Raw genomic sequence first — 12,204 nt, forward strand, 5'->3', positions numbered from 1 at the left:
AGATACCTAAGATTCAAGGCTGGTTCAATGCATTACAAATTCTCTGCACTGCCCTTTGACTTATCTACTGCGCCCAGGGTCTTTACAAAGTGCCTGGCACCAGTAATTGCATTCTGCAGACAAAGAGGAATACAAATATATCCTTACTTGGACGACTATCTCATTCAAGCAGAGAACAAGGACATTCTTCTTCAACATCTGGCGTTTGTGAAAAGACTTCTAACATGCCTAGGGTACACAGTCAACAAAAATAAATCAAAACTAGTACCCGCACAAGAGTTAACATTCCTGGGTGCAAGCTTGAAAACAACTGCCCAGATGGCTTATCTCACGCCAGACAAACAAAGGCAACTCACTACCTATTTCAAAATGTTGGCAACAAAGGCTCAGTTATCCGCAAGAAAAATTCTGCAGGCTTTGGGCTTCATGGCATCCTGCATCCTCCTAATTCCATATGCAAGACTGCATATGAAGAAACTTCAATGGTACCTAAAAAGTGTTTGGACTCAACATTGCCACAACCTGGAAACCGTCATTACTCTCATTTCCTGCCTGCAACAGGAGTTTTGATGGCGGGCAAAGGCTTGTCACCAGAACAAGGGACAGCCATTCACATTACCTCCAGCCAGGTAGACACTAACAATGGATGCATCAAACTATGCCTGGGGAGCTCACATGGCAGGAAGATGCATTCAGGGCACATGGTCCTCAAACCAAATGCATCTACATATCAATCAAAAAGAGATGTTAGTTGTTCAAAATGCCCTGACAGCCTTCAAGGTCCTACTTCATCCAGGACAACTACTGATAAAGACGGACAACACCACGGTCATGTGGTATATAAACAAGCAGGGGGGCACACATTCTTACCCCCTTTGCAGACTAGCCATGACCTTGTGGGACACAGCTTTGACTTACCAAGTACATCTGCAGGCACAATTCCTGCCAGGAAAGGAAAATACTCTGGCAGATGAACTAAGCAGAAACCTCATGGATCCCCACGAGTGGAAGCTGGATCCACAAGTCTTCAGCATGATAACAAGGAAATGGGGATGCCCGGACATAGATCTATTTGCCTCCCCTCTCATTTACCAGCTAAAAAGATTCTGCACAAGGACTTATCGCAGACAAGCATGGAAAGTGGATGCCCTATCTTTCACCTGGAAAAAACTATCAGTATATGCCTTTCCTCCACTGCCTCTCCTCCCCAAGGTGCTCCTAAAGGTCAGACAGGAGAAGCCAAAGATGATACTGATTGCCACAGACTGGCCACGCCAGTATTGGTATCCAATACTAAGGAACTTATCTCTATACCCAGCTTGGACATTACCTCAAATACCTCTACTACTGTCCCAGCAGAACAATCAGATCATGCACAGCCAACTCAGGACATTGAACTTGGCAGCATGGCGGATAATTTAGTCATACAAAAAACACCTCTCAATAAAGCTGTGATGGATGTCATACTGGAAGCCAGAAGGCCTAGTGCTAGAAAGTCTTATGCTGGAAAATGGAAGAGATTCTGTGCCTGGAACCAGGCACAAGGAACTGATACAGCGGTACCAAATATTCCTCAGATTTTGCAATACTTAACTGAGATGCTGGACAAAGGCCTATCTTTTTTATCAATTAAAATTCATGCCTGTGCCATTTCAGCTCATTACAATACAGAGCCACCACTTTTTTCTCACCCTTTATTAAGGCAGTACCTCAGAGGAGCCAAAAATTTAAGGCCCCCAAGGAGACTACCAATACCTGCATGGGACCTTAACTATGTCTTGGAAAAGCTCACCCTGCCTCCTTTTGAGCCAGCTGCTACTGCTGATATGAAGTTTTTATCTTGGAAAACAGCTCTGCTCTTAGTAATTACTTCTGCAAGACGAGTTTCAGAGCTACAGGCGCTCATGTCTGTGGAACCTTTCATCATTTTTCATCCAGACATGGTCTCCCTGAGGACAAACCCAACATTTATGCCTAAAGTAGTGTCCAGTGTGGTGCTTAACCAAGCCATCCATCTGCCAACCTTTTACCCAAATCCACAAAACAAGGGGGAGAGAATTCTGCATTCTTTGGACGTACAGACAGCTTAGATTCTACCTGGACAGAACTAAAGCTTTCAGGAAGACAAAGCAATTACTAGTGGCATATGCTGCAGGATCACAAGGAAAGCCTATCTCAAAGCAGACTATTTCTAAGTGGTTAGGCCATTGCATTTGTTTCTGCTACTTACACCATGGCAAGCCAGTGCCTAAGGGCATTAGGCCTCATTCCACCAGTGCTGCAGCCACCTCAGCAGCCTTTCTCAGGGGAGTACCAATCAGAGACATTTTAGAGGCGGCTACTTGGAGTTCAGTGCACACCTTTACAAAGCATTATCGTCTGCCACTCTACTCTAAATCCAGGGCAGGCTTTGCCACTGCAGTTCTGCAGGGCCTCATAGCCGCTCCTACTGCTGTCTAGTTCCAGCTTCCCCAACCATAGCTTTGGGACTCTACCCAAATGTAATGACTGCAACAGTGAAACACGAAGAACATAGTACAGTTGTGTACACTTACCATAAATGTAGATGTTCAAGTGTATTCACTGTTGCAGTCCAGGTTACCCACCCGCCTTCCCCCTTTTTTCTTTTGAATCTTATCTTTCCTTCTCTGATTTATACTACCTATGTGGTGCATTTGCTTATAGATGACGGTAAAATTTATATCTGTGTATTTCTGAATATATATATAAAGTTTGGCTACCCTTTTTGTGGGCACCTGACAATCTGGGGCAAGAAAAACTGAAGAAAATGGCGTTGGCCGCTTCTTTTATACCCCTGACAACTTGACGTCAGGGAAGGGGCGACAGCAGCCGACGCAGGACCCAAGACTTTGGAATTCAGGCTGGCTGAGGGCAACCTGCCAGCAGGATTACCCAAATTTAATGACTGCAGCAGTGAATACACTCGAACATCTACATTTATGGTAAGTGTACACAACTGTACTTTTGTCCTTCTAACAGGAAGTCCAGGGTTTTGGACAGGTTTGGCAAACAGGTCTATGCTTCAACAGCCTTTGCTGTCAGGGAACTGAACTCCTTAACACATGTATGCTTTTAGAGGGATTTGACTAAAGAGCTATCCATATCCCTTTCTGGGTCCTTGTCTACATAAGACAGAAAATCAGTTGACATGCAATTGGACACTCTCTAGTCCTTGTCAACCATGTCTGTGTGCTTTATTTTTAGTGTGGCAATGACACGTCAGGAGCAGAAAGCTCCAGAATAGCTGTTTGCTGGCACACCTGAATGTATTTCTGTGACTTCTCAGAGCAGTTTAAGACTCCCTTCATTAATGTCCCTTATTGTGGGTCTGCATTATTTGGACTTAAAGTGAAAGCAAGACTGTCTAAACGCAAGCAAAATGGCAATACATTGTCTATCATTGGGGTATGCTTTTCTACCCCTCAGTGGACCTTCTGTAGAAACAAACAATGAGGTAAGAAAATGTTTTTCTGTAAGTCTTGCCTCAGATGCTTCTATTGACAGACCCTCCCTCCAGGCAGAAGGAAGAATAATCATAATGGATGTCACCCACTGGCAGAGGTGGACCTCCGAATCAAAGCTTCTAGTGGCCCTTTTCCAGTAGACCTTTTCAGCAGTCCTCAATGGTTGCTTGTCTGCTGCAGTGTGGAGGCATTCGGAGGTGCTTGTCTCTGCACCTCATAGCCTGGAATTCCATCTCTCAAAATGTATTGGTACTGTGAATCATAACCAAAGTCTATACAATTCCCTTTCTTTACAATCCCCCTTGTTAAAGAAAATGTCCCAATGTCCCACTGACACAATGGAAGGCAGAAACACAAGAAATAAAAAAGCTGCTAAACAAATTAGCCATCCAGGAGATCCCATGAGACCAGCACAGATCAGTAGTCTATTCAGGGTTCTTTTTGGCACCAAAGAAAAACTGGGACTTCAGGCTTGTTCTGGACTCCAGTCACTTGAATGAGTATGTAAAGCAGACAAAATTCCAGATGGTATGATTCTGTCAGTCCTACCTTTTTTGAGGAAAGACGATTTGTTGTGATAGATAGACCTTCAGTATGCATGCTGTCATTATAAAAATGGGCAGAAGCTTCAGGAGGTTTCTCCTTTTTCGGCAGGGAGCCACTTCCAGTTCACGGCCCTGCCCTTTGGTCTCATCACAACCCCTGCATGTTCAGCAATTGCATGCCAGAGGTTGCAGCCCATCTTAGACTGCAGGGGTTCCATATGTTCCCATATCTGCATGACTGACTTGTAACCGCTCCCACCATGAATCTTTTTATATAACCCAGGGACTCTTGCTCCACCTGTGTTGCCAGTTGAGGATAACTGTTAATTGCATGAAATCTAGGCTTGCCACCACTCCGTTTTTTTTCTGGACTATCAGGAAATCAAACTGATTCTCCGGTAGTCCGGAAAACACTGTACAAACTCCGGTATTCTGTTTCAAAAAGGAAACAGACTATCAGAGTTTGTAAATCGGCTGATTTACTATGCTTTTTTTTACAGAAAAACATAGTAAATCAGCCAGCGGCGGAGCGAAAAAGAGGGCGTTCCCGTTGAGTGATGCTGTCGTGACATCACAAAATAGGAGGTATGTTGGCGGGATAGGGGGTTGGGTGGGCGGGGTTACTGGTGACGCGAGGGGCGCGGCTTTGCTCCGGTTTTAGCCGTGAAGGAAGGTGGCAACCCTAATGAAATCAAAGCTTCAGCCAGTTCGAGTGATAGACCTTCCTCCCAAGGGGTGTGATTGCTATATAAACTGACAACATGTTGGTAGTCTGGTACATCAACAAACAAGGGAATATGCTGTTATCCATTGTGTTGAGAGGCCATGATGGTTTGACAGAGTGATGTCTTCTCACAACTTTCTTTTTGTAACACACACACACAAGGGAAGGCTACTGTGTTGGGAGATAAGTTGAGCAGATCTATTCTTCTACCTCATGAGTGATACCTCAGTTATCAGTGGTGGAACAGATTCTAAACGTTTTGGGCCAAACTTGCTGTGACCTATTTGCATCCCCCTCCCGCACCTAGTGCAACATTTACTTTGCCCTGATCTCCCAAGAGGGGGAGTTCCCGGGGGACCCTCTTGTCCACAATTGGTCCCCCGGTCTCCTTTATGCTCATCTTCCCACATCACTCATACCAAAGTTCTTGCAGAAAGCATTGTGGAGTAAGGCTACCTCAACTCCCCCTTTTGGCCTCAACAGGTGTGTTTTTTCTTCCTCTGCTCTCATCTGATTCACCCTCCATTGGTGCTGGACCTGGCTGCAGACCTTCTCTGTCACCCGTCGGGGCTACCTCACCTGGACATCAGAGCCCTCAGCTTAACTTCAGGTGTTTTCTCCAGTTGCCATGATGGTTAGACAGTCCAGGCTGTCATCTGATCTCCACACAAAGACCCTCTAGCAGGAAAGTGTACATGAGCAAATGGAAGGAATTTTTGATTTGAGCTTCCAGTGGGAATATAAATCCCTTTTCACTTCATTTCCCTACTATTTTGGATTTTCTGGCTAGCCTTTTTCATTATGGAACAAGTTACTAAACCTACAGCCATGGTTGAAGTGACATACTTCTGTTGGAAAATGTTGTTAGTGGTAGCTACTTCCCTATGAAGAGTTTTGGAACTTCATGCTCTCCTTTGTATGCCTGCTTATTTGGTTTTCCACAAGGACAGGGTAACAACGAGAATAAATTCCTGCTTTCTTCCGAAAGTGGCCTCAGTAACCTCACTGAACCAGTTCTTCAGTCTTCCTGTGTTCATTCCTCATTTTTCTAATAAGAGGGAAGGGTACATGCTATATTTTATAGATGTGCATCACCAACTCATTTTATTTGCATCACACTAACAACATCAGAAAGACTGACCAGTTGTTTGTATCCTTCTCCCCAGCAAAACTGGGTAAATGGAGTCCAAAGTAACTCTTGTCACTATGGTTGTCTGAATGATTTTCTTATCTTTATAAGAAGAAGGGATTATTTCTGCTTGGCAGTCCTAAAGTTCATTCTACTAGGTCATTTGCTACCTCAACTGCCTTTTACTGAAAAGTGTCAAGTGGTGACATTTGTCCAGCAGAAGCTTAGTGTGATGTCATCTTCATAATGCACTAAAATTGGAATTGCTGTCTAGGTCCAGAGCATCCTTTTGTTCATACATCCTCCAAAATATCATTATTTGAGTTCTCCAAAGGTTTGTGAAAACTGGCGAGACTGTGCCATACGTTGAGGACAGATGGAAGAAACAACATTGGATGCGGAAGTTATGTACTTACCATAACAAATGATCCATGTTAACTGCTTCCTTCCTCCTTAACGTCTCTTCGTCCCTCCTTCCCCCTTCCATTTGTCATATTCCTTTGCTTCAGGAGTGACTGCACTGATTTATTAACAGCCTGGCCATGTCTTTGCTATGTACTGTGTTCCAAGAGTTCCTTGGGCTTCTTCAGAATATATTAGCTTCTTGAGGAGGTGTTAATGGTCCTTGTCATAGGAAGTGAACAGACTTGATCAGTGGTACTTTAGTGCAAGGGGAGGAGACTGAGCCTTAGATCCAGAGTCTGAGAGTAGCTGAAGTGTGATTCACTTGGATCCAAAGTATCCCAACATTGAGGAGAATGGGAAGCAGACATAACGAATCTATCCTTATGATAAGTACATAACATTCATTTTTATCATATTGGTTGATCTTGGGAGTCCTGTGCAGCTAATACAGTGAATACATTTTTACATTTTCCCTTCATTTTGTCTCCCTTGTGTTAAACAGCCTCTCCACCTTCCTTGAGCAGGACTTCCCTTTTCAAACAATCAGAAGTGAAGAGCAGACTGCCTAGTCATATGCAAGGATTTCTTGAAGTTTGCTGGCAGGGAGGGAGCATTCGAACTTGATCTTAAAAAAAAAAAAAAAAAAAAAAAAGACAAGAGTTTGCTTTGAGTGGGCTGTCGCAAGGTAGATCCCAGCAACATCCCCACTGCAGAAAGTGCTGTTGGAGCTGAACTGTGTTCTTGAGTGCTCTCATATCATCATTACTCTCTTTCAGAATTTTCCTTTCAGCATGTCCTGGTTTCCTCAGGTGTGTCACATGTTTTCATGTCTTCGTTTTATGAATTCTTCATCTGGGGAGTCATTTTCCTTATTTGTACATGAATAAAGGATATTGATTAGGTCCAAAATAGCAAGACTTGAGAAGGAGTTGGGATGACTTAATCATAAAGCAAGTGTCATTTTTTGACATTGACAGCATGGACCAATTGAATGAACTGATACCTGTTATAGAACACTGTCAGTTTGCAGTGGAGCTGGATTGTGTGATATTTGGAGTGATAACACAATGAGGATTTCCTGGTTTTAAGTAAAGTATTTATATAACTAGTTTATTCTCCCTTGCTTGTTTGAAATGCTGATTGTTTTTCCACTTTCAGGACTTATGCTGATAAATTGAGTCCTAAGGTTGTGCAGTCTTTACTGGATTTATTATGCAGTCAGCTAAAGAATCTGCTGTCGCAGGCTGGAGTGACATTGATGGTTTTTCGAGGAGGCAGTGAAGAGGATGACACAGATAAAAAACAGGAAGAAATTGGAGATCTTGAGAGGAAAGATTTACGAGGTATGTTTAGATACTCAAATGTTATGGCATAATGTGTTTCGCGTTCTAGTAAACGTGTTGCTTTACCATATTAATAATATTTTTAATAAACTTGATGGGAAGAGCTTCATTATTACCTGAAGCAATACTTTCAGTGTGTGATTAACTGTGGGGAAAGTCACCCAACCCCATACCAAAGCAGCAATAGTATCCTTGAAATTTTCAGTGCTCTTTTGATGTGATGGGTGTGCATTACAATGAGCAAGATATTTGAACCATCTGAGTAAGTAAATATATAAATGAAATTTATCTGACATATGTGCACCAGATTTTTTTCTTGCAGGAAGAAATAGCTAATTCCCTGGTCTGAGACCACTGCTTCGTTCAGTTATTTATACATTTCATGTCAATAAATGTGAACACAAGACCAAGAATCACCAAAATCCACAGCCACAGTACCCAAATCTCCAAAAAAATGTAGTTGAAAGCAGTAGGTTAAAAACAGCACATTTATTGGTACGTAATCTGAATCACACCAAACAGCAGCAAACTATAAACCAAGCGCTTTCGCTCGGTTATTACCGAGCTTCTTCAAGGTTAAAAAATCTGTTATGTAGTCAGCCATGTTAAATACTAAATGCAACATCACATGACATACCCCCCCATGTGATCCATACCTAATCAGTTTCTTAAAAATACAGTGTATGTAAACTTTCATTGAATGTTAAATATATATTCCAATCCAAAAATCAAACTCAACTTTAAATTTAGTGATGCCAGAAATGCAAATATGTAATATATTGACACATGTAAAAAACACATAAAAAATAATAGAATAATAAAGTGAATAGTGATGAAATAAATAAATAAACATGACAGTAATAAATATTGAACTAAACCATGAAAATAAATAAATGTAACATCTTCATTACCAGTACAGCACAAGGTAACCAAACTAAGGCATTCGGCTGAACTGCAAGTACAACCAATACCAGTATGTTTAATGGGGAAATCTAAACAGTCTACAAGAACCCCTATTATAATCGTGCCCTTCTTAATTTGAGCACGCTGTTTATATTCAAGGCGTCATTCATGCCCGGTGATCTAATTGCGTCCAGTCTGAGCTGCCAAAACAATTCCCGATATTCCAACCTGGCTTCCCAGTTCCCTCCCCGTGGGTCGGGTGTCACTTGTTCTAGAATTGTAAACTTAATTTGCATGTTTTCACATAATTGTGAATGCTTAAAAAAGGCATTGGTCACTTTACCCCTACTGATATCATATTGGTGTTCATAAACTCTTTTTCTAAATTGTCTTTCTGTCTTGCCTACATAAAAACTATGACAATGTAGGCAGATTCCCAGGTATACCACTCCTTTGGTGGCACAATTAAAGTATTGTTTAAACTTATATCTAAAATTTCTGGAAGGGATAGAAATAACATCTTTGTTCAACATGAAGGCACATTGGTTACATGAACCACATCTATGGGTACCCTTCTTCATTCTAGTGGACTCATTCTCAACAGCCTTATTTTTCTCAAAAAGTTCTTTCAAATTCGTTCCTATTTTTCTAACGAAACCTGGCACTGAAGGGATAAGATGTTTTATAGCTTCATTCACTGTAATAATGGGCCAATACTTTAAGATGACATGTTCTATTACCTGAGAGTCTGAAGAATATGTATATGCAAAACTATTCTTAAATTTGGAGGTGGTGTTGTCTATCACCAACTCCGTACTGGCTGTCCCGGTACCTAGTAAAGGGTAATACCTGGATTCCCTGTTATCAGTAACTTCCTGAGCCACTCCATCAATCAAGTTGACTGGGTATCCTTTTTCTATAAATAAGCCACGGAGTGTGTTGGCTTCCTCCAAAAAATATTTAAAAGTGCTACACATTCTCGAGGCTCTAATCATTTGGCCCTTAACTGTCCCTTTTTTCTGGTAAAAAGGGTGCCCACTACAAAAATGAAGGTATGCGTTAGAAAAGGTAGTCTTCCTAAAAAGTTTGGAATGAAAACAGCTGTTTGCGTAGTCCTTAATTACTGTTACATCCAAATAATGTAAAACATCTTGGTCAATTTTATGAGTAAATCTAAGAAAATCAGTACATCCATTGATGTGTTCCAAAAACTCATTCAGGTCATAAATGGAGCCATTCCATAGTAGGCAAATATCATCTAAATATCTGGTATAATGTGTAATGAACTTTTTCCATGGTGTATTGAACACAAATTCCTGCTCCCAATGGTAGAGTACACAATTGGCGTATAACGAAGTACAACATGCTCACATCGCCACGCCTTTCTTTTGGCGAAAAAACTCTCCATTAAAGTAAATAAAATTGTTTGTCAAAACTGTGTCCATTAAGTCCACCACTATATTGGTAACGTTGCTAGCCAACGTGCCATCAAGTGTAAGGGTTTGCCTAAACCATTCAAGTCCTACTATGTGAGGGATACTTGGAAATAGGTCTATGATATCTATGGTTACCATGTATAACTCTGGACTAAACATCTGTCGGTTGATAACTTTTAAGAAATGCCAGGAGTCTTTGCAAATATGTGTAATTGGTGTTAGGACTCTTTTGGCTATATGATCTATAAATTTTGCTAAGGGCTCCGTAATACTGCCTGCCCCAGAAACAATGGGCCTGAATCTTAGAGGGGCTAGGCCTTTATGTGTTTTCGGAATACCAAATATTATTGGTACCCTTGGTTTCATAACATGAAAGTAGTTGTATAGCTGCTCATTAATAGTGCCTTGCAAGAGGTGATCGTATAAGTAGTAACTAATTTTGGCATAAGCTAAATTAATTTCATTAAGGGACACCAGTTCATATTGTTCAACATCCTGCAACATTCCCTGTAGGATAAAATCGTAATCTAACTGGTACATTAGCACCACACCCCCTCCTTTGTCAGGTTTCATAACCCGGCATTTATACATTTCATGTTCAGTAATTAACACTTACTTTATTTTAGTGTTTTCTTTTCCAAGATCCACATGTCCATTATTAGCTTAAAAATTATCTGCTTGGTTAGATTTTCTTTTTTATTGTTTTTTTAGTTTAGTCACATAAGGCAATTTATTTGTATTTTTTTTCCGTTCTTACAATGCCAATACATTCCCCAAATATAGTATACAATTAAACAATTTATAGCATATTTTCGAAGAATGAATCCCTCTTTTTAATCACATTGTCTTTCAGAGTTTGATGTTGTCATCATAGTATTTCCAAGATTGTCGTACATGTTGAGGTTGCTACACAAAAAGCAGATTAAGAAAGAAAAACTTGCAAATAAAATGACTTCCTGTTGAAATGTCAACACTGGAAATGCCATGTGCTGATTTGCTGAAAAAAAGATAGAAAATGCAGGAAAATAGCAAATCCCAAACATTGCTCTTCTCCTTTAAACTTCTTTTTTTCAGGGGGTCAAGACCCCATGCATCCCTGATATAGGAGGCAAGCCTCCAAACCTATATAATGTGTGTGTGTATATGGATTCATTTGAGAATCTCGAAAAACTGAAATCCCGAATTTCAGTTTTCCGAAATTCTATGCCCGAAAGCTTTTAAATCGCGAAACACCAGAAGTGCGAAATTTAAAATCGCGAACCTACACTACAAATACACTATACACATACACACAATGTCCCCCCCACAATCAAACATACAATCCTACACTACAGACAAGCAGGGGGGCAAGCCCCCATGCACCCCCCCACAGCCCTCCACTTCTGTATACTAACTCCGAGATCACACAATCATACACACAAAGGTAACTCACACATTTCACAGCCCCTTGCACACGCACATCACAGCCAAAACACACACTAACATGCACTAAACCCCATAACCTACACACTCATACATACATACCTGAACTTACAACATTCACAAACCGCAGCACCAGAAGCTCCGAACTTCGGGATTTTGAATTTTGTGCTTCTCGTGTTTCACGATTTTAAGCTTTCAGGCTTAGAATTTTGAAATACTGAAATTTGAGATTTCAGTATTCCGGGATTTTCAAGTGAACCCATATATGTATGAGATGGCAACATTCTGCTCCTGGACTCCATGCATAAAGTCCTGGAAGACAGATTCCTTTTCTTTTCCTTGGACAGGAATGCTCCCGTATGCTTGCCCACCCTTTTCACTTAAATCCAGGGTATTTATGTAGATTCAGAAGGAATCTTCCAAGGTCATTATAGTGACTTCCTTCTGGCTCAGGCAGCAGTAGTTCTCCCTTTTGGAAATGGCAAGAGGCAATTACCACAAGCCTCCTCACAGAGATGATTTATTCATGCAAGAACAGGAATGTTTGATACACCCCAGTCCCAGTCAACTTCAGCTGACTGCTTGGATGATAGGATCTTAATTATCTTTAAGTACCGGTTTATTGAGGATGCAGCAGGTACTAATGGAGGCAAGAAAACCCGCTACTAGAAGATTGTAGATTAATGAACGGAAAGGTTTTCCTAGCTGCTGCCAAGAACTTAATTTGCACCCATTCAGGGCTGGTTGTTCTCTAGTTTTATAGTGTGCATGTGTGAGTTACTATCCTATGGCCTTTCTTACTCCATCAAGTT

At 41.2% G+C, this 12,204-nt stretch overlaps 1 protein-coding gene across 5 annotated transcripts in view; it reads left to right on the top strand.

The window, feature by feature from the left end:
• Positions 1-12,204, top strand: part of HERC1 (HECT and RLD domain containing E3 ubiquitin protein ligase family member 1) — a 3,987,333-nt gene that overhangs the window by 1,734,241 nt on the left and 2,240,888 nt on the right. For all 5 annotated transcript variants that reach the window (XM_044077739.1, XM_044077741.1, XM_044077740.1 and 2 more), the window contains exon 30: positions 7,447-7,631. In XM_044077739.1, the coding sequence (XP_043933674.1) occupies positions 7,447-7,631 (185 nt within the window). The remainder of the gene's footprint in view (positions 1-7,446; positions 7,632-12,204) is intronic.

Source organism: Protopterus annectens, chromosome 7.part0 (genome assembly GCF_019279795.1).
Source record: "Protopterus annectens isolate FY-2018-M chromosome 7.part0, PAN1.0, whole genome shotgun sequence".
NCBI classification, from domain to species: domain Eukaryota; kingdom Metazoa; phylum Chordata; order Ceratodontiformes; family Protopteridae; genus Protopterus; species Protopterus annectens.